At 40.0% G+C, this 20,628-nt stretch overlaps 1 protein-coding gene and 1 long non-coding RNA gene across 5 annotated transcripts; one reads left to right on the forward strand and one right to left on the reverse strand.

Moving 5' to 3' along the window:
- The first annotated feature begins 414 nt into the window (after positions 1 to 414).
- On the forward strand, positions 415 to 4,514 carry LOC128427139 (zinc finger CCHC domain-containing protein 12-like). The gene is made up of 2 exons (XM_053414235.1): positions 415 to 927; positions 1,420 to 4,514. Exon 2 carries the CDS (start codon positions 2,040 to 2,042, stop codon positions 3,738 to 3,740), a length of 1,701 nt encoding a protein of 566 aa, XP_053270210.1. The 5' UTR covers positions 415 to 927; positions 1,420 to 2,039; the 3' UTR covers positions 3,741 to 4,514.
- A 5,673-nt stretch (positions 4,515 to 10,187) lies between these two features.
- LOC128426651 (uncharacterized) lies at positions 10,188 to 19,438 on the reverse strand. Of its 4 annotated transcripts, none has more exons than XR_008333281.1 (10): positions 18,088 to 19,438; positions 17,949 to 18,004; positions 15,267 to 15,374; positions 13,293 to 15,170; positions 13,154 to 13,209; positions 12,797 to 12,904; positions 10,983 to 12,700; positions 10,844 to 10,899; positions 10,478 to 10,571; positions 10,188 to 10,367 (listed from the first exon to the last, which is right to left on the reverse strand). It is a non-coding gene; the product is annotated as an uncharacterized LOC128426651 (long non-coding RNA). The 4 variants fall into 4 exon arrangements; XR_008333278.1 differs by having other exon boundaries at positions 10,464 to 10,571; positions 18,088 to 19,432; XR_008333282.1 differs by lacking the exon at positions 10,844 to 10,899 and having other exon boundaries at positions 18,088 to 19,437.
- Between the last annotated feature and the right edge of the window lie 1,190 nt (positions 19,439 to 20,628).

Raw genomic sequence — 20,628 nt, forward strand, 5'->3', positions numbered from 1 at the left:
AGACAAAATGACATAAGATAAGATAAGATAAGATAAGATAAGAATTATGAAAATAGAAATGGAATAGAAAAAAATTGTGTAAACAGAAAATATACAGTGTCAAAATTAAATTGATTGCATATTAGCCGTTGAATTTCAAAGGCAGAAATAAATATTGTACGTTTTAATGATTTTAAGAGTTTACTCACTGTGGCTGACCACCAACACCACCAAAAGAGCGAGGATCACAGACTTCATGTTTTCACTATGTATTAAGAAAGTGTTAGAGCCTCAAACTCATCAAGTTCTCTCATAACCCACATATTCATAAATGGAAACATGTCCTACCTGGTTCTTCTGGTGGGAAGAACTGGAGGGAGATGGAGCAACCCAGTTTACCTTGATGAACAAAAATAAGGAAAATGTAATGTAACCTGTTGGAAAAAGAAACCCAACTGTTACTAAATATGTTGGAAGAAAGTGTTACAAATATGAGAAATATGTTAGAAATATGTTCTTTCATTGAGAATTATTTTTATTTAATTTATACATTTATTATTTAATTCATAACTACATTCTTTATTTTATTCTTCATTTCATTGATCATTTCATTTGATCTCAGAGGTCTTTTTGATTCAGTAGATGGTCCTGTGAAGAAAAACTTTTCAAATTGATTTCATTGGTTCATTTCAGTTTAGCTGAGTTGCTATTGGTTAAGGCAACGCATGTCCCGCCTCCTTCACGTTAGAGACGCTGCGGTAGTGTGTGAAAAATACACAGAGAGCAGCAGGACGATAATTGAGACACAGAGGTTTTGGAGTGATGAAACTTTAAAAAATACACTTTATATTGTTAAAAGGAGGAACTGTGTAAACAGAGAAAAGTCCGGTGAACCACTGAAGCGACCCTGGGAACATCTTGTGTTTGTTTTATTATTTTATTGTCCCGGTGAGTACTATCTGTATTAGCAAATAGCTCTGTGAATTAGCTTAGTCTCGTGGTGGGTTAGCTACCGAGTGGGAACATAAAGTCACAGTGTTGTGGTATTTTTCTAATGATAGTAAAGGAAAACGGGAATATGTGTGTAAAATGAGTATGCGTGCATGTTATTTACATTGTATGAACAGAGAAAGACATCATTTAGCTGAGTTTCATGGGTTATGAAGCTATATATTCTGTATATTACTGTGCTGTGGTGTGTATAGGTACGAGGTATCAGTAATCTGAGCATTTAATGGTGAACTGTGAGTGGTCTTATATTAATGGTTTTCTCACTACAAAACAGTGAAGTGGACATTTCATGTGTTAATATTGCGATGCAGCAGTTATCTTTTAACAAGTTAACAGTGAAAAGTTGCATTATACATTGATATTGATAAAATTAAACTGTACAGTTAAGAAAGGTTGAATAGATTTATATCAGTCTGTTATATTATACAGGCTGGGTTTTTTGTATACCCTGAGATCCTGGACCGTGGATTTGGAGTGATTCTCTCCCTGACGAGGGGGATGGCGAGCTACCCGCGTGAGCATTTTGGATTGAGGAGGAACCTTTCCATTCTTCATTCTCTGTCCTGCCAGAGTGGTAGGGTTGTGGGGAAGGACTTCCAAGAACTTTCGAATTGAACTATTTCTTTTGGGTAAAACATTTTATTTTATTTAGGGTGCACCCGGTAAAAAAGACATTTCAAATAAGAACAAAAGTAACTGTCGGCAGTGTATGTAAACTGTTTATTTTCTATATATGTTAATACAGTGTTTTGCTTAAATCTACCTGTGTGTTCCTTTTACTCATTGCGGTGTCCAATCTCTTCTTATTACTTTGCCCTGCGAACCTAGTGTGTACTTACCTGTCAAGTGGGTTACACAGTAAAACTTGGCGAGCTAGCCAGGAGCAATTTATGAATTCACATTCATAATCAAATTAAATGGACATCTTTTGAGTAACTGGACTGTGACCGAGTGTATTTGGAAGAGAATTCAACATTTGAGGTATTTTGGTTGTATTAACCCATATCATTTTCAAGTTTATTGACATTTCAGTTTTACCTTGGTTAAACATGGATATTATTTTGACAGAGAGTGTGAAAATCCCAAATGCTGTTTTAGTTAGTGGGTTAACCAACACTGAGGTTGACAATGAAATCTTTGATTTACTCAAGCAATATGGATCTATCGCTAGGATAATCAGAGTACCTAGCGCAGACTCTGAGACCCAGGCAATTGCAGAGTTTGAACATGGCACCGCTGTGAAAGACCTTGAAGCCAACGTCTTACCTTACCGAAGACCATGCACTGCCAATCCTGAAGTTATCCACCATGTTCAGAGTCTTGCCAGCGTTTACACAAGTGATGCAGGCACCAGTGCAACAAATACTTACCTTTCTGGGTTGAAAGACTTAGCTAAGTTGAGCGGCAGGGAGTTTGTAGACATCCTTCGTGAGGAGCTGGCTAGGATCAGTAAATCCATTAGAACTCAAACCCCACTTGAGGTCAGTGAAGAGCCTGTGGAAATTGAGCCACCCCTTACACAAAGTGATATCCAAGCTGCAGGCCCTAGCTTTGTCAGTGTCCCCAATGAAGTGAGTCAGGACTCTTACAAACCCCAGACTGGCATCGAGGTCAGAGATTTTCTCTCTCCAAGAGGAGAAAGAACCAGCACTTTCCACTTGCCTTCAGATCAACTCAGCACACCAGAAGTACAGCGTGTTGTGGTTGAGCACATTGTCAAGAGCAGTGAAGTTTCATCTCACATTCAATTTCCTTGTAAACTGAAACAGTTTTCTGGGCGACATCCTCAGCCAAACTTTGAAGTCGACTATGACACGTGGCGCAACAGTGTGGAGTTCTGCTTGCATGACCCATCTATCCCTGACTCCCAAATGGTGAGGAAAATTGTTGAAAGTCTTTCGGCCCCTGCTGCAAACATAGTCAAGTCATTAGGGCCTCAAGCTTCACCAAAAGAGTACCTGAACTTACTTGATTCTGCTTATGCCACTGTCGAAGATGGGGATGAGCTTTTTGCACGATTCTTGAACATCAATCAAAATGCTGGGGAGAAAGCGTCTGATTACCTGCAGCGACTTCATACAGCATTGAGATATGTGGTAAATAAAGGAGGAATCGCTGCCGGCGACTCTGACAAACAACGTCTCAAGCAATTCTGTCGTGGATGTTGGAATAGTATTCTGATCACCAGTCTTCAGCTTGAACAGCTCAGGAGTAAGCCACCATCTTTTGCAGAGCTCCTGCTCTTACTGCGAACTGAGGAGGACAAACAGGCTAACAAAACCAGCAGAATGAAGCAGCACCTTGGGTTCACAAAGCCAAAAGTCATGTCAAACATGCACGCTGCACACATGTCCTACGACGAGGATATTGTCATGCCACAGAATACAGAGGATGCCTTCTTAAACATGACCAAAGACATACAGAAACAGATTGCTGAACTTCAGGTTCAGGTGGCAAAACTCAGTGCATGTAGTTCAGAGAAACCTGTGAAAAAGAAAACAACAGTAAGTGTAAGACAGAAACAGAAGACAAAAAATACCCAGCCGGAAGGACAACTCCAGCAAATGACTGTGACAGTGAAACCGAAGCCATGGTATTGCTTCAAATGTGGTGAAGATGGGCACATTGCATCTACATGTGATAACATACCCAATCCCACCCTTGTGCAGGCCAAGAGAGCAGAGCTCCGGGAGAAGCAGCGTGCATGGGAAGCTCAGAATGGTTCACTCACCACTCGCCAGTCAAACTAGAACAGGCTTCTGTTGAGGGGAAAATGGAAGCCAAGAAACCACTATATCCCCCATCTACAGGCGAACAAAAACCCATGACTCACAGCCACAGAGTCAAACGACAAAGGGAATTGCCAAAACGTCTTGTAGGCAGCAAGTGTACAGCCAATGTAAATGTGGATGGGGTGGACTATAGTTGTTTACTAGACACAGGGTCACAGGTCACCACGGTGGCCCAGTCCTTTTATCAGACCCATCTATCTGATCATCCTATCAAGCCCATCAGCAACATCCTTGAAGTAGAGGGAGCAAACGGCCAACCTGTTCCTTACCTGGGTTATATAGAGGTTGACCTCAAGTTCCCTAGAGCCCTTCTTGAGTCAGAGCCTGAAATTTCAACCTTGGCTTTAATCGTTCCTGACCTCCGGTCAAACAGTGGTGTCCCATTGTTGATCGGCACCAACACTTTAGATCCCCTCTATGATCAGTGTTGTGATGAGTTTTCACTTTCCCATAATTCATCCTGCTATGGCTACAGACAGGTCCTTCGCACACTACAACTGAGGAGAAAACAAGCAACAAGCGGAGAACTCGGCTTTGTGAAGCTCAGAGGAAGGGAACAAGCAGTTCTCCCAGCAAAACAAAGAGTGCTGCTTGAAGGCTATATGTGTGTCAACCTAGTCAACACAGAGAAATGTGCTCTGATTGAACAACCATCAAGATCAACTCTGCCAGGTGGCGTGTTTGTAGACTGTTGTCTCATTTCCTTGCCAGAGCATGGCTCCAACAAATTGCCTGTTCTCCTTAGAAATGAAACTGAACATGACATCATTCTACCTACCAACTGTGTCATTGCAGACCTGACTGTTGCAGATGCTGTAGTGGAGAATCACCTAATTGATGGGGATGGTCAGAAGCATGTTGTTGACTGCTCCACTCATCAAACGGAGACGTGTCCTGGAAAAAGCTTTGACTTTGGGCCCTCTCTACCTGAGAAGTGGAAGGAAAGAGTCACTCTGAAGCTCAACACCTTCTCTGATGTGTTTGCCCAGCATGACCTCGATTTTGGTCATGCGACGAAAATCCAACACCACATCAAGTTGAAAGACGAGACACCCATCAAACAGAGACCCCGTCCAATTCACCCTCGTGATTATGAAGCAGTCAAAAAGCACCTCCAAACCCTTCTTGATGCAGGCGTAATCCGAGAATCAGAGTCCCCATTTTCATCGCCAATTGTGGTGGTGAGAAAGAAGAATGGCGATGTACGCCTATGTGTGGACTATAGAAAGTTAAACTTGCAAACGATAAAAGACTCTTATGCCTTACCAAACTTGGAGGAGTCATTTTCTGCTCTCGCTGGATCCAAGTGGTTTTCAGTGATGGACTTGAAGTCTGGGTACTACCAAATTGAGATGAATGAAAGTGACAAGCCAAAAACTGCCTTTGTGTGCCCCTTTGGATTCTGGGAATTCAACCGGATGCCTCAGGGAGTCACCAATGCACCGAGCACATTTCAACGGCTCATGGAAAAGTGCATGAGTGACATTCATCTGAGGGAGGTCCTGGTCTTCCTTGATGACCTAATAGTGTTTTCGGACACTCTGGAGGAGCATGAGTCTAGGCTCACCCACGTGCTCAACCGTCTCAGGGAATATGGCTTGAGGCTTTCACCTGATAAATGTAAGTTCTTTCAGACTTCAGTGCGTTATTTGGGGCATATTGTGTCCAGCGATGGAGTGAAGACCGACCCTGAAAAGGTTCAAGCCTTGAAAACCTGGCCGGGACCACAGAACTTAAAGGAACTCCAATCCTTCCTCGGATTTTCCGGTTACTACCGGAGATTTGTGAAGGATTATTCAAGGATAGTCAGGCCCTTGACCAAACTCACTGCTGGCTACCCACCACGGCGGAAAGGAGTCAAGATAGGCCTCAGTGATGGGAAATACCTCAACCCAAAAGAGCCTTTTGGTGAACGCTGGGGCACTGAGTGTCAACAAGCCTTTGAGGCGATCATACACAAACTGACATCATCTCCAGTCCTTGGTTACGCAGATCCTAAACTTCCTTACGTGCTCCACACTGATGCCAGCACGACAGGATTAGGAGCTGCTCTATATCAAGAGCAAAACGGGAAACTGCGTGTAATTGCTTATGCCAGTAGAGGACTCTCCTGCAGTGAAGCAAGATATCCAGCGCACAAGCTTGAATTCTTGGCCCTTAAATGGGCCATCACAGAGAAGTTTCATGACTATCTGTATGGAAACTCTTTCACTGTTATCACAGATAACAATCCCTTGACATACCTACTTACCACAGCCAAGCTTGATGCTGCGAGCTACCGTTGGTTAGCTGCGCTCTCAACATTCACTTTTGACATCAAGTATCGAGCTGGCAAGCAGAACATGGATGCTGATGGTCTGTCAAGGAGACATCATGGTGCGCTGGAAAATGATGCCACATCACAAGAGGAAAGCCAAAGGATTGACCAGTTCACTTCTCAGCTACTGACATCAATAAACAAGTTTGAACTGGTGACTCCAGAAATTGTCGAAGCTACTTGTCAAAGGCATACTGTGAAGCAAGATCAAGAGCTCTCACCTTTCCCTGGCTATGTTGACTCACTTGCCATTCATGCAGATGCAATTCCTGCTGTCCTTGAGGAGGATGAGTCACAGGATGGGATCCTAACAGTGCCTAAATACAGTGAGTCTGATCTCATGAAACTGCAAAGAGAAGACCCTGGCATCAGCAGTGTTATCAGTTTGGTGGAATCCGACAACTTACCTGCAGATCACACGGCAGATTCTCCTGAAGAACGGTTGATCCTGAGAGAGTGGAAACGGCTTCAACTGAAGTCAGGCCTTTTGTACAGGACACGGGAGTGTGAGGGACAAACCCTATTTCAGCTGGTACTCCCAGATGTCCTACGGCCTATTGTACTCAGGAATCTCCATGATGACATGGGACATTTAGGGATTGAACGTACCCTTGAACTCACCAGATCACGATTCTACTGGCCAAAGATGGCTGCTGATGTAGAGAGAAAAGTGAAAACATGTGAGCGATGTGTTCAAAGGAAGACCCAACCGGACAAGGCTGCCCCACTCGTGAACATCAAAACAACTAGACCAATGGAGTTGGTCTGTATGGATTTCCTTTCACTAGAGCCAGACAGCCACAACACTAAGGACATCCTCGTTATTACGGATCATTTCACTAAATATGCCGTAGCCATCCCTACCAGAGATCAGAAAGCTAGTACTGTCGCTAAAACCTTATGGGAACACTTCTTGGGCCATTATGGTTTTCCTGAACGCCTTCACAGCGACCAGGGTAGGGACTTTGAGTCTCATACCATCAAGGAGCTATGTGCATTGGCAGGTATTCGTAAGGTGAGGACAAGCCCTTACCATCCCAGGGGAAACCCTGTTGAACGGTATAACCGAACACTCCTCAGCATGCTAGGCACTCTGAAAGACAAAGAGAAGATACAGTGGCGAGACCATGTCAAACCTCTCACTCATGCTTACAATTGCACCCGAAATGATGTGACCGGGTTCTCCCCATATGAGTTAATGTTTGGGAGACAACCCCGGTTACCCATAGACTTAGCCTTTGGATTGCCAGTCAAGGGAAAAGAGTCCAGTTCACATTCTCAGTATGTAAGGAACCTGAAATCTCACCTGGAAGAAAGTTATCAGGTTGCCATCGAAAACTCTCGCAAGGTTGCAGAGAAAAACAAGAGGCGATTCGATAAAGTTGTCAGAGAATCTACACTGGCTGTCGGGGATAGAGTCCTGGTCCGTAACCTCCGCCTCCGGAACAAACATAAACTGGCCGATCGTTGGGAGCCAATGATCTATGTGGTTACCAAGCAGATGGGAGACTTACCTGTCTACTCTGTGAAACCAGAAAAGGAGGAAGGTCCCCTACGGACGCTACACAGAGACCTTTTACTTCCATGTGGATTTCTTCCTGAAACTGAGAGAGAGGAACAAAAGATGAAAAGCAGTCCAAAGAGACCTCGAACAAGGCAGCAAAGTGCCATCCAACAAGATGAAGAACCCTTTGCTTCAGACGATGATGACAAGTGTGAAAGCTGGAATGCAACTGCTGCCTTACCAGATGTCAAAGACAGGAGGTTTGTCAAAGTGTATGATATACCAAGACACAATCCATCACCCGCCCTGGGTAATCATAGTCAAAGCCCTGTAACACCTCACCCATATCAGGTCAATGCGGATTCAGACCCAGGAGCTGTAAGGCCAAGTGCTGTCCTTCAGTCTGAAAAGGAAACAGAAAACTCACCTGAAACGGAAATAGAAAACTCACCTGAAAAGGAAACAGAAAATCCATCTGAGAAGGAAAAAGCAAACTTACCTGGGATGGAAAATCAAAATGTACCTGAAAAGGAAACTCATAACTTACCTGGAGACCTACCTGATACTAGTTCAGAACCTGTGGAAGGAAGTCTTATGGAACCGGAAGCTAAAGATCATACAGAGGCAGAGATACCAACTCAAGAAGAGACAGAGGAACAAACAGAAGCAGACATTCCTGTCAGAAGATCACTCAGACAACGTGAGCCATCACGTAGGTTCCATTACCCTGAGTTGGGGAATCCCCTAGTTTCTGTTGTTACTTCCTTGTTTCAAGGATTGAGTACCGCCTTCACCAATTCTCTTAATAACAATGCCAGTAGAGATTGGTTAACAAACATTCCTTTGGAAGTGGCAGAATCAGTAGTTACCCAGCAGCCCTTTGTGCATGCAACGGGACGTGCATACATTTAAGGGGGGAGTGCAGCGTCTCTAACGTGAAGGAGGCGGGACATGCGTTGCCTTAACCAATAGCAACTCAGCTAAACTGAAATGAACCAATGAAATCAATTTGAAAAGTTTTTCTTCACAGGACCATCTACTGAATCAAAAAGACCTCTGAGATCAAATGAAATGATCAATGAAATGAAGAATAAAATAAAGAATGTAGTTATGAATTAAATAATAAATGTATAAATTAAATAAAAATAATTCTCAATGAAAGAACATATTTCTAACATATTTCTCATATTTGTAACACTTTCTTCCAACATATTTAGTAACAGTTGGGTTTCTTTTTCCAACAGGTTACAGTAACATGGTATTTATTGGTTGAATAAGTGAATCATTGAGCAGGTGAATGGTTTTAAAATAGTGACAAATATTTAACATTTTGCAGAGTTCAATGTTTCTCTCCTCTGACAAAAGCAATCTGAAGCGTCTGAATGGATCCATTGATTATCAAAACAGAAGGTGATTCACCTTCTGTTACTTTAAAATCAGGATTACTTTAAAATCACTTTATAAATTGTATCTCTAGAGCGCAAATGTGACATGTAGCAGCATTTATTCAGACTCTACATGAACCACACGAACTTGACACATGTGTTTGTGAGGGATCAGGATGTTTACAAGTTTTTAACACAAACTATAGATTATTTGAAATGTTGCCTTGAAATACAAACAACTGGATCCAAACAGTGATTGAAACCCGTGTGAACCCGCGGCTTTGACCGTGGAACCAGACGAAAAACCAAAACAAACCCTGAAGTTAGCTCCGAGGCTAAAGCTAACAGTCATGCTAACGTCGGATTACAAGAGAAACCCGTGAAACATTAGTCAAATTAAGATTTCGCGTTCTCACCAGCAACGAAAAACAACCTCCACTCCCGGACTGGTGTCAGTGTTGTTCCTCTTTCACTGTATTTTATCCTTTTTCTGCCTAAACGCTATTGGGCTGTCATGTGACGCGGGGTAACAGCCAATCAAGTGAGCCAGGAGCAAGACGCGAGAGAGAGAGGTAGAGAGAGAGGCAGTTAGACAGAGGGAGATAGAGGGAGGGAGGGAGGGAAAGAGAGAGAGAGAGAGAGAGAGAGGCAGATAGACAGAGGGAGGTAGAGGGAGGGCGGTAAAGAGAGAGAGAGAGAGAGAGAGAGAGAGAGAGAGAGAGAGAGAGAGAGAGAGGGAGGGGGCGGGGGCGGGGGCGGGGGCAGATAGATAGACAGACAGACAGACAGAAAGACAGAGAGAGGGAGGGAGAGAGAGAGATCTAATCTTTTTATTTACACTTTATCTGACATTGATCCTCTGAATAAAATGTCCAAGTCTGGGTCCAGTCAAAACAAATGAGAGAGGGAGATAGTTCTTCTGTTCAACCACACGATGGCGGTATAATATAACCGTGACGTGCTGATGGGACTTTGGGTGTGAATTGGAACTGTGACCAGTCTGCTGTGATTATTATTCTTTTCAAAATAAAAGTTTCATCTCTTAAAATATCCCAATAACTGTAACATAAGCCATTTATTTTTTCTCCTCAAAAAAGCTATGTTGCATTACTTCTTTGTCACAAGAACACAATGCAGGCAACAAACACCAAACCTGTAATAAACACAAGGGAAATATAAAAAGTGAAAAAAGACAAAAGTAGCAACGGAATGATCTTTATTAGGACAATGCAGAAAACACTACATTACAGTGGATGTGTTGCACATGTTCATTGTTTAGTTGCACAGATCAGAGCTGCAGCAGAACCCAGTTCCTAATTGTGAATTCGTCAACATTTCACAAGCTGGTGTCCCAAAGCAAGTCTTAATCTCTTGGTTGGCTGTGAAAACACAAAAAAAATCAGAATGGATCACCAGATATCTTCCTTTTTCGATAGTAGTATTATTGCAGTGCTGATGGAAAGGCTCATACTTACAAGGGGGCTTATACCTGTAGAATAAACAGACTTGGTCTGAACCATAGCAGGTCTTAATGCTGCCTGAACACGGTGTATCACCTGAACAGAAACACTTCAAGGCTTCACCTGCAAAAGGAAAAAACAGATGTGTGCAGATGGACACAGCATTTTCATTGCCTGTCAATTCTCAGAACAAAAACAAGCTTAGATAAGACAAGATAAGATAAGATAAGATAGAATGAGATGAGATATGATAAAATGAGATGAGATTAGAGTGAAGTGTAAAGTGTAAACAGAAAATATACAGTGTCAAAGTTAAATTGATTGCATATTAGCCATTTAATTTCAAAGGCAGAAATTAATATTGTACGTTTTAAGGATTTTAAGAGTTTACTCACTGTGGCCGACCACCAACACCACCAAAAGAGCGAGGATCACAGACTTCATGTTTTCACTATGTATTAAGAAAGTGTTAGAGCCTCAAACTCATCAAGTTCTCTCATAACCCACATATTCATAAATAGAAACATGTCCTACCTGGTGAGTTGTCTCCTTAGTTTAGATTCCTCAGATGTGTGCTCTCTGTTTGCAGGATCCCTTTTTATTGTCTGGTTTTGCTGCACAATTCATGGACATCCCATATTTTGTACTACTCTGGAAAGCCAAGTATTACACAACTGGATAACATGTGATAACAACAAAATACTTTTAAATTCTATGAGGATCAAAAATATCACTTTAACACTTCCAACCAAGGAAATTTGCAACACTATCATTTTGGGGGACAGCGTTCTGGGATGAAACCAACGGGCTGTGGTTTATTTCATATGACCTCATTGTTATCAACAACATATCAAACAAAAACACCTTCAAACATGAAAAGACTAATATCAAAAACCTACAAGTCTTCATGTAGAGAGGAATTTTAACATGTTTAGCCTGAGATACTTAAAAACAGGAATTTGGGAATTATAACCAAAGGAAACTTCGGTCGCTGTTTGAAGCAGAAACATTGTTTTGACCCTAACTAATAAAAAGTCTGTATTTAGATTTGTTTTCATGTTATTGTCTAAAATAAATTAAAGCTATTTCATCATGCAAGTAAAACTCAAAATCTTCTACCCAGTCTTTTTTTATCCGACTTTGCAATCTGGCAGATATACGTATCATAAATAGCTCATGACGTAATTTTGCCAAGCATGAACTCAGATGTTTTCCATGTAAACAAACACAAATTCCTCCTTCCTTCCGAGTGTGGGAGCGGGACCTGAAGCAATGTCATGCACTGGAATCATACTTAATCATATGCTACTTAATATGACTCATTACATCTAATCCATATTTCACTTTGAGTTCAGAAACACTGACACTAATGGACCATTTAGTTTGTGATGAATGTGCGTTGACCCCAAGAGGATCCTAAATAAAATCCTCATTCAGAACGACCTGAGTAGATCAGTGTAACACCATCTGCAACTCTGTGCAACACCTTTTTAGTTATTTCCTCTTTTATTTTGTAATAACTTTCCCTAAATACAAGTAGACAAAGACTTGTTGTCCATGTTTCCTTGTTTGATTGTTTTCAGGATTACGCAAAACCTACTAAACTAGTTTCCAAGACATTTTGTGAAGGGGTGGGGCATGACCATGACACAAGGAAGAACCAGTTACGTTCTGGTTTGGATCTGTATCAGGGGGAGGATCCTGGAAAATGTTTTCACCTACTTTCAAATTGCGAGCAAATTTCAAAAAGTTTTGCTGATATCTCACAGAATAATTAATGTCTCTCTGTGAAAAAAAACAACTGTGCCCATGTCTTCTGCAAAAACTTGAATTTTAGTATTCATATTTCATTGCTTTGCTTTTTGTTTTTTCGAAATAAAAGTTTCATCTCTTAAAATATACCAATCACTGTAATATAGGCCCCTTTATATTTTTCCTAAAAAACTATGTCGCATTACTTCTTTGTCACAAGAGCCCAATGCAGGCAACAAACACCAAACCCATAATAAACACAAGGAAAATATGACCAATTTAAAGGGAAAACAGACAAAAGTAGCAACTGAATGATCTTTATTAGGACAATCAGCAAACACTACATTACAGTGGATTGTTCATTCACTTGAAGATGTGTTGCACAATGTTCATTGTTTAGTTGCACAGATCAGAGCTGCAGCAGCGCCCGGTTCCTATCCCTGCACTAATCAACAATTGACAATCAGCTGCTCCACTGCATCTCTGGAAGTATTTGGCAGCTGTGACAACGTGGGAAAAAACAGAATGCATCACCAGACATCTTCCTTTCTTTAAAGTTGTATTATTGCAGTACTGATGGGAAGGCTCATACTTACTAGGGGGGTTGAACCTGAAGTATATACAGACTTGGTCTGAACCAGAGCAGGTCTGAATGCTGCCTGAACACAGACTACTCACGCTACAGTTACACTTCAAGGCTTCACCTGCAAAAGGAAAAAAACAGATGTGTGCAGATGGACACAGCATTTTCATTGCCTGTCAATTCTCAGAACAAAAACAAGCTAAGATAAGATAAGATAAGGTAGAATGAGATGATACAAGATAAAATGAGATAAGAAAATTTACAGTGTCAAAATTACAGTGTCAAAATTAAATTGATTGCAAATAAGCCTTTGAATTTCGAAGGCAGAAATTAATATTGTACGTTTTAATGATTTTAAGAGCTTACTCACTGTGGCCGACCACCAACACCACCAAAAGAGCGAGGATCACAGACTTCATGTTTTCACTATGTATTAAGAAAGTGTTAGAGCCTAAAACTCATCAAGTTCTCTCATAACCCACATATTCATAAATGGAAACAAGTCCTACCTGGTGAATTGTCTCCTGAGTATAGATTCCTCAGATGTGTGCTCTCTGTTTGCAGGATCCCTTTTTGTTGTCTGGTTTTGCTGCACAATTCATGGGAAAAATCGTATATTTTGTACGACTCTGGAAAGCCATGTATTTACACAACTGGCTGATATGTGATAACAACTAAATACTTTTCAATTCCATGATGATCAAAAATAAAAACAGATGGAGCCCTGCTGGTGATTCCCAGGGGACAGTTTGAGATGAAGCACCGTGTCCTCAGCTTCACTTTAACACTTCCAACCAAGGAAATTTGCAACACTATCTTTTTGAGGGACATCGTTCAGGGATGAAACCAAAGGGCTGTGGTTTATTTCATATGACCTCATTTTTATCAACAACATATCGAAAATAAATTCACCTTCAAAAATCACAAAAGTTTCATTGTTGAGGTTTGAAGATTTCCAGAGTCTAGAAAATTTAACAAAGCAATAGAAAATTGAAATATGAAAAGATGAACTTCAAAAACCTCCAAGTCTTCATATAGAGAGGAATGTCGATCATCGTCAGCTTGAGATACTTAAAAACAGGAATTTGGGAATTTTAACCCAAGTAAACTTACACTCACTGTTTGAAGCAAAAACATTGTTCTGACCCTAACTAATAAAAAGTCTGAATTTAGATGTGTTTTCAAGTTATTGTCTAAAATCAATTAAAGCTATTTCATGATGCAAGTAATACTCGAAATCTTCTACCCAGTCTATTTTTATTTATTCCAATGTAAACAAACCCAAATTCCTCTTTCCTTCCCGGTGTGGTAACGGGACCTGAAGCAATGCCATACCACTGGATTCATACTTAATCATATGTTACTTTATGTGACTCACTACATCTTATCCATATTTCACTTTGAGTTCAGAAACGCTCACACTAATGGGCCATTCAGGTTGGGATGAATGTGTGTGGACACCAGAAGGATCCTAAATAAAATCCTCATGCAGAACAACCTGAGCAGATCTGTGTATTTTCACCAACTACACCTCTGTGAGACACCTTTTTTTAGTTATTTCCTCTTTTATTTTGTAATTACTTTCCCTGAATACCAGTAGACAAATACTCAGAGATTTTCACCTCTGCAAATATGTTGTTGTCCGTGTTTGCTAGTCTGATTGTTTACAGGATTACACAACACCCACTAAACTAGATTCCATGACATTTTGTGAAGGGGTGGGGCATGAGCAGGACACAAGGTAGATCCAGTTACATTCCGGTGTGGATCTGTATCAGGGGGAGGATCCTGGAAATGTTTTCACTTACTTTAAAATTGCAAGCAAATTTCAACATTTTCCTTGATATCTCATAGAATAATTAATGTTGCTTGATGAAAAAAAATCAGACACAAAATGGCGCTATAATATAACTGTTATGTGCTGATGGGACTTTGGTGTGGATTTGAACTGTGCCCATGTCTTCTGCAAAAACTTAAATTTTAGCATTCACATTTCATTGCTTTGCTTTTTTCGAAATAAAAGTTTCATCTCTTAAAATATCCCAATCACTGTAATAGAAGCCCTTAAATATTTCCTCAAAAAAACTATGTTGCATTACTTCTTTGTCACAAGAACACAATGCAGGCAACAAACACCAAACCCATAATAAACACAAGGGAAAAAGGAAAAGTGAAAAAAGACAAAAGCAGAAACTGAATGATCTTTATTAGGACAATGCAGCAAACATTGCATTACAGTGGATTGTTCATTCACTGGAAGATGTGTTGCACAATGTTCATTGTTTAGTTGCACTGATCAGAGCTGCAGCAGCGCCCGGTTCCTACCCCTGAACTAATCAACCTTAGACAATCAGTTGCTCGATAGCAACTCTGGAAGAATCCGGTGACTGTGACAACACGGAAAAAATCAGAATGGATCACCAGACATCTTCCTTTCTTTATAGTAGTATTATTGCAGTACTGATAGAAAGGCTCATACTCACCAGGGGGCTTAAACCCGAATCTGATACAGACTTGGTCTGAACCATAGCAGGTCTGAATTCTGTCTGAACAATGAGTCTTTCCTCCACAGTTACACCTCAAGGCTTCACCTGAAAAAGGAAAAAACAAATGTTTGCAGATGGACACAGCATTTTCATTGCTTTTAAATTCTCAGAACAAAAACAAGCTAAGGTAAGATAAGTGTTAGAGCCTCAAACTCATCAAGTTCTCTCATAACCCACATATTCATAAATGGAAACAAGTCCTACCTGGTGAATTGTCTCCTGAGTATAGATTCCTCAGATGTGTGCTTTCTGTTTGCAGGATCCCTTTTTATTGTCTGGTTTCGTTGCACAATTCATGGGAAAAATCGCATATTTTGTACGACTCTGGAAAGCCAAGTATTTACACAACTGGCTGATATGTGATAACAACTAAATACTTTTCAATTCCATGATGATCAAAAATAAAAACAATTGAAGCCCTGCTGGTGATTCCCAGGGGACAGTTTGAGACGAAGCACCGTGTCCTCAGCTTCACTTTAACACTTCCAACCAAGGAAATTTGCAACACTATCTTTTTGAGGGACAACGTTCAGGGATGAAACCAAAGGGCTGTGGTTTATTTCATATGACCTCATTTTTATCAACAACATATCGAAACAAATTCGCCTTCAAACATCACAAAAGTTTCATTGTTGAGGTTTGAAGATTTCAAGAGTCTAGAAAATTTAACAGAGCAATAGAAAATTGAAATATGAAAAGATGAACTTCAAAAACCTCCAAGTCTTCATATAGAGAGGAATGTCGATCATCGTCAGCCTGAGATACTTAAAAACAGGAATTTGGGAATTTTAACCCAAGTAAACTTACAGTCACTGTTTGAAGCAAAAACATTGTTTGGACCCCAACCAATAAAAAGTCTGAATTTAGATGTGTTTTCACTTTATTGTCTAGAATAAATTAAAGCAATTTATTATGCAGGTTAAACTCAAAATCTTCAACCCAGTCTATTTTTATCAAACTTTGCAATCTGGCAGATATATGTATCATAAATAGCTCATGATGTTAATTTTCCAAGCATAACGTGGACTTGTTCCATGTTTACAGACAACAAAGTAAGAATAACTCAGCTGATGTTGGCAATTTAACAGTCAGAGGAAATATACAATATGAAATATGTTGTTTTTAGGGCAAAATCAAAATTCCTCCTTCCTTCCCGGTGTGGGAGCGGGACCTGAAGCAATGCCATACACTGGAATCATACTTAATCATATGTTACTTTATGTGACTCACTACATCTTATCAATATTTCACTTTGAGTTCAGAAACACTGACACTAATGGACCATTTAGGTTGTGATGAATGTGCGTTGACCCCAAGAGGATCCTAAATAAAATCCTCATTCAGAACGACCTGAGTAGATCAGTGTATTGTCACCATCTGCAACTCTGTGCAACACCTTTTTAGTTATTTCCTCTTTTATTTTGTAATAACTTTCCCTAAATACAAGTAGACAAAGACTTGTTGTTGTCCATGTTTCCTTGTTTGATTGTTTTCAGGATTACGCAAGACCTACTAAACTAGTTTCCAAGACATTTTGTGAAGGGGTGGGGCATGACCATGACACAAGGAAGAACCAGTTACGTTCTGGTTTGGATCTGTATCAGGGGGAGGATCCTGGAAAATGTTTTCACCTACTTTCAAATTGCGAGCAAATTTCAAAAAGTTTTGCTGATATTTCACAGAATAATTAATGGCTCTCTGTGAAAAAAAACAACTGTGCCCATGTCTTCTGCAAAAACTTGAATTTTAGTATTTATATTTCATTGCTTTGCTTTTTGTTTTTTTCGAAATAAAAGTTTCATCTCTTAAAATATACCAATCACTGTAATATAGGCCCCTTTATATTTTTCCTAAAAAACTATGTCGCATTTCTTCTTTGTCACAAGAGCCCAATGCAGGCAACAAACACCAAACCCATAATAAACAGAAGGAAAATATGACCAATTTAAAGGGAAAACAGACAAAAGTAGCAACTGAATGATCTTTATTAGGACAATCAGCAAACACTACATTACAGTGGATTGTTCATTCACTTGAAGATGTGTTGCACAATGTTTATTGTTTAGTTGCACAGATCAGAGCTGCAGCAGCGCCCGGTTCCTATCCCTGAACTAATCAACAATTGACAATCAGCTGCTCCACTGCATCTCTGGAAGTATTTGGCAGCTGTGACAACGTGGGAAAAAACAGAATGCATCACCAGACATCTTCCTTTCTTTAAAGTTGTATTATTGCAGTACTGATGGGAAGGCTCATACTTACTAGGGGGGTTGAACCTGAAGTATATACAGACTTGGTCTGAACCAGAGCAGGTCTGAATTCTGCCTGAACACAGACTACTCACGCTACAGTTACACTTCAAGGCTTCACCTGCAAAAGGAAAAAAACAGATGTGTGCAGATGGACACAGCATTTTCATTGCCTGTCAATTCTCAGAACAAAAACAAGCTAAGATAAGATAAGATAAGGTAGAATGAGATGATACAAGATAAAATGAGATAAGAAAATTTACAGTGTCAAAATTACAGTGTCAAAATTAAATTGATTGCAAATAAGCCTTTGAATTTCGAAGGCAGAAATTAATATTGTACGTTTTAATGATTTTAAGAGCTTACTCACTGTGGCCGACCACCAACACCACCAAAAGAGCGAGGATCACAGACTTCATGTTTTCACTATGTATTAAGAAAGTGTTAGAGCCTAAAACTCATCAAGTTCTCTCATAACCCACATATTCATAAATGGAAACAAGTCCTACCTGGTGAATTGTCTCCTGAGTATAGATTCCTCAGATGTGTGCTCTCTGTTTGCAGGATCCCTTTTTGTTGTCTGGTTTTGCTGCACAATTCATGGGAAAAATCGCATATTTTGTACGACTCTGGAAAGCCAAGTATTTACACAACTGGCTGATATGTGATAACAACTAAATACTTTTCAATTCCATGATGATCAAAAATAAAAACAGATGGAGCCCTGCTGGTGATTCCCAGGGGACAGTTTGAGACGAAGCACCGTGTCCTCAGCTTCACTTTAACACTTCCAACCAAGGAAATTTGCAACACTATCTTTTTGAGGGACATCGTTCAGGGATGAAACCAAAGGGCTGTGGTTTATTTCATATGACCTCATTTTTATCAACAACATATCGAAAATAAATTCACCTTCAAACATCACAAACGTTTCATTGTTGAGGTTTGAAGATTTCCAGAGTCTAGAAAATTTAACAGAGCAATAGAAAATTGAAATATGAAAAGATGAACTTCAAAAACCTCCAAGTCTTCATATAGAGAGGAATGTCGATCATCGTCAGCTTGAGATACTTAAAAACAGGAATTTGGGAATTTTAACCCAAGTAAACTTACAGTCACTGTTTGAAGCAAAAACATTGTTTGGACCCTAACTAATAAAAAGTCTGAATTTAGATGTGTTTTCAAGTTATTGTCTAAAACCAATTAAAGCTATTTCATGATGCAAGTAATACTCGAAATCTTCTACCCAGTCTATTTTTATTTATTCCAATGTAACCAAACCCAAATTCCTCTTTCCTTCCCGGTGTGGTAACGGGACCTGAAGCAATGCCATACCACTGGATTCATACTTAATCATATGTTACTTTATGTGACTCACTACATCTTATCCATATTTCACTTTGAGTTCAGAAACGCTCACACTAATGGGCCATTCAGGTTGGGATGAATGTGCGTGGACCCCAGAAGGATCCTAAATAAAATCCTCATTCAGAACAACCTGAGCAGATCTGTGTATTTTCACCAACTACACCTCTGTGCGACACCTTTTTTTAGTTATTTCCTCTTTTATTTTGTAATTACTTTCCCTGAATACCAGTAGACAAATACTCAGAGATTTTCATCTCTGCAAATATGTTGTTGTCCGTGTTTGCTAGTCTGATTGTTTACAGGATTACACAACACCCACTAAACTAGTTTCCATGACATTTTGTGAAGGGGTGGGGCATGAGCAGGACACAAGGTAGGTCCAGTTACATTCCGGTGTGGATCTGTATCAGGGGGAGGATCCTGGAAATGTTTTCACTTACTTTAAAATTGCAAGCAAATTTCAACATTTTCCTTGATATCTCATAGAATAATTAATGTTGCTTGATGAAAAAAAATCTGACACAAAATGGCGCTATAATATAACTGTTATGTGCTGATGGGACTTTGGTGTGGATTTGAACTGTGCCCATGTCTTCTGCAAAAACTTGAATTTTTAGCATTCACATTTCATTGCTTTGCTTTTTTCGAAATAAAAGTTTCATCTCTTAAAATATCCCAATCACTGTAATAGAAGCCCTTAAATATTTCCTCAAAAAAACTATGTTGCATTACTTCTTTGTCACAAGAACACAATGCAGGCAACAAACACCAAACCCATAATAAACACAAGGGAAAAAGGAAAAGTGAAAAAAGACAAAAGCAGAAACTGAATGATCTTTATTAGGACAATGCAGCAAACATTGCATTACAGTGGATTGTTCATTCACTGGAAGATGTGTTGCACAATGTTCATTGTTTAGTTGCACTGATCATAGTTGCAGCAGCGCCCGGTTCCTGTCCCTGAATTAGTCAACATTTGACAATCAGTTGCTCGATAGCAACTCTGGAAGTATCCGGTAACTGTGACAACACGGAAAAAATCAGAATGGATCACCAGACATCTTCCTTTCTTTATAGTAGTATTATTGCAATACTGATGGAAAGGCTCATACTTACCAGGGGGGTTAAACCTGAAGCTGATACAGACTTGGTCTGAACCATAGCAGGTCTGAATTCTGTCTCGACAATGAGTCTTTCCTCCACAGTTACACCTCAAGGCTTCACCTGAAAAAGGAAAAAACAAATGTTTGCAGATGGACACAGCATTTTCATTGCTTTTAAATTCTCAGAACAAAAACAAGCTAAGGTAAGATAAGATAAGATAAGATATTTAAGAGTTTACTCACTGTGGCCGACCAACAACACCACCAAAAGAGCGAGGATCACAGACTTCATGTTTTCACTATGTATTAAGAAAGTGTTAGAGCCTCAAACTCATCAAGTTCTCTCATAACCCACATATTCATAAATGGAAACATGTCCTACCTGGTGAATTGTCTCCTGAGTATAGAGTCCTCAGATGTGTGATCCCTTTTTATTGTCTGGTTTTTTTGCACAATTCATGTAGATCCAATATTATCCCACTCTGGAAAGCCCAGCATTACACAACTGGCTGACATGTGATAACAACAAAGTACTTTAAGTCTCAATAATGATCAAAAATAAAAGCAGATGGAGCCCTG

Source organism: Pleuronectes platessa, chromosome 21, assembly GCF_947347685.1.
Source record: "Pleuronectes platessa chromosome 21, fPlePla1.1, whole genome shotgun sequence".
In the NCBI taxonomy this organism is placed as follows: domain Eukaryota; kingdom Metazoa; phylum Chordata; class Actinopteri; order Pleuronectiformes; family Pleuronectidae; genus Pleuronectes; species Pleuronectes platessa.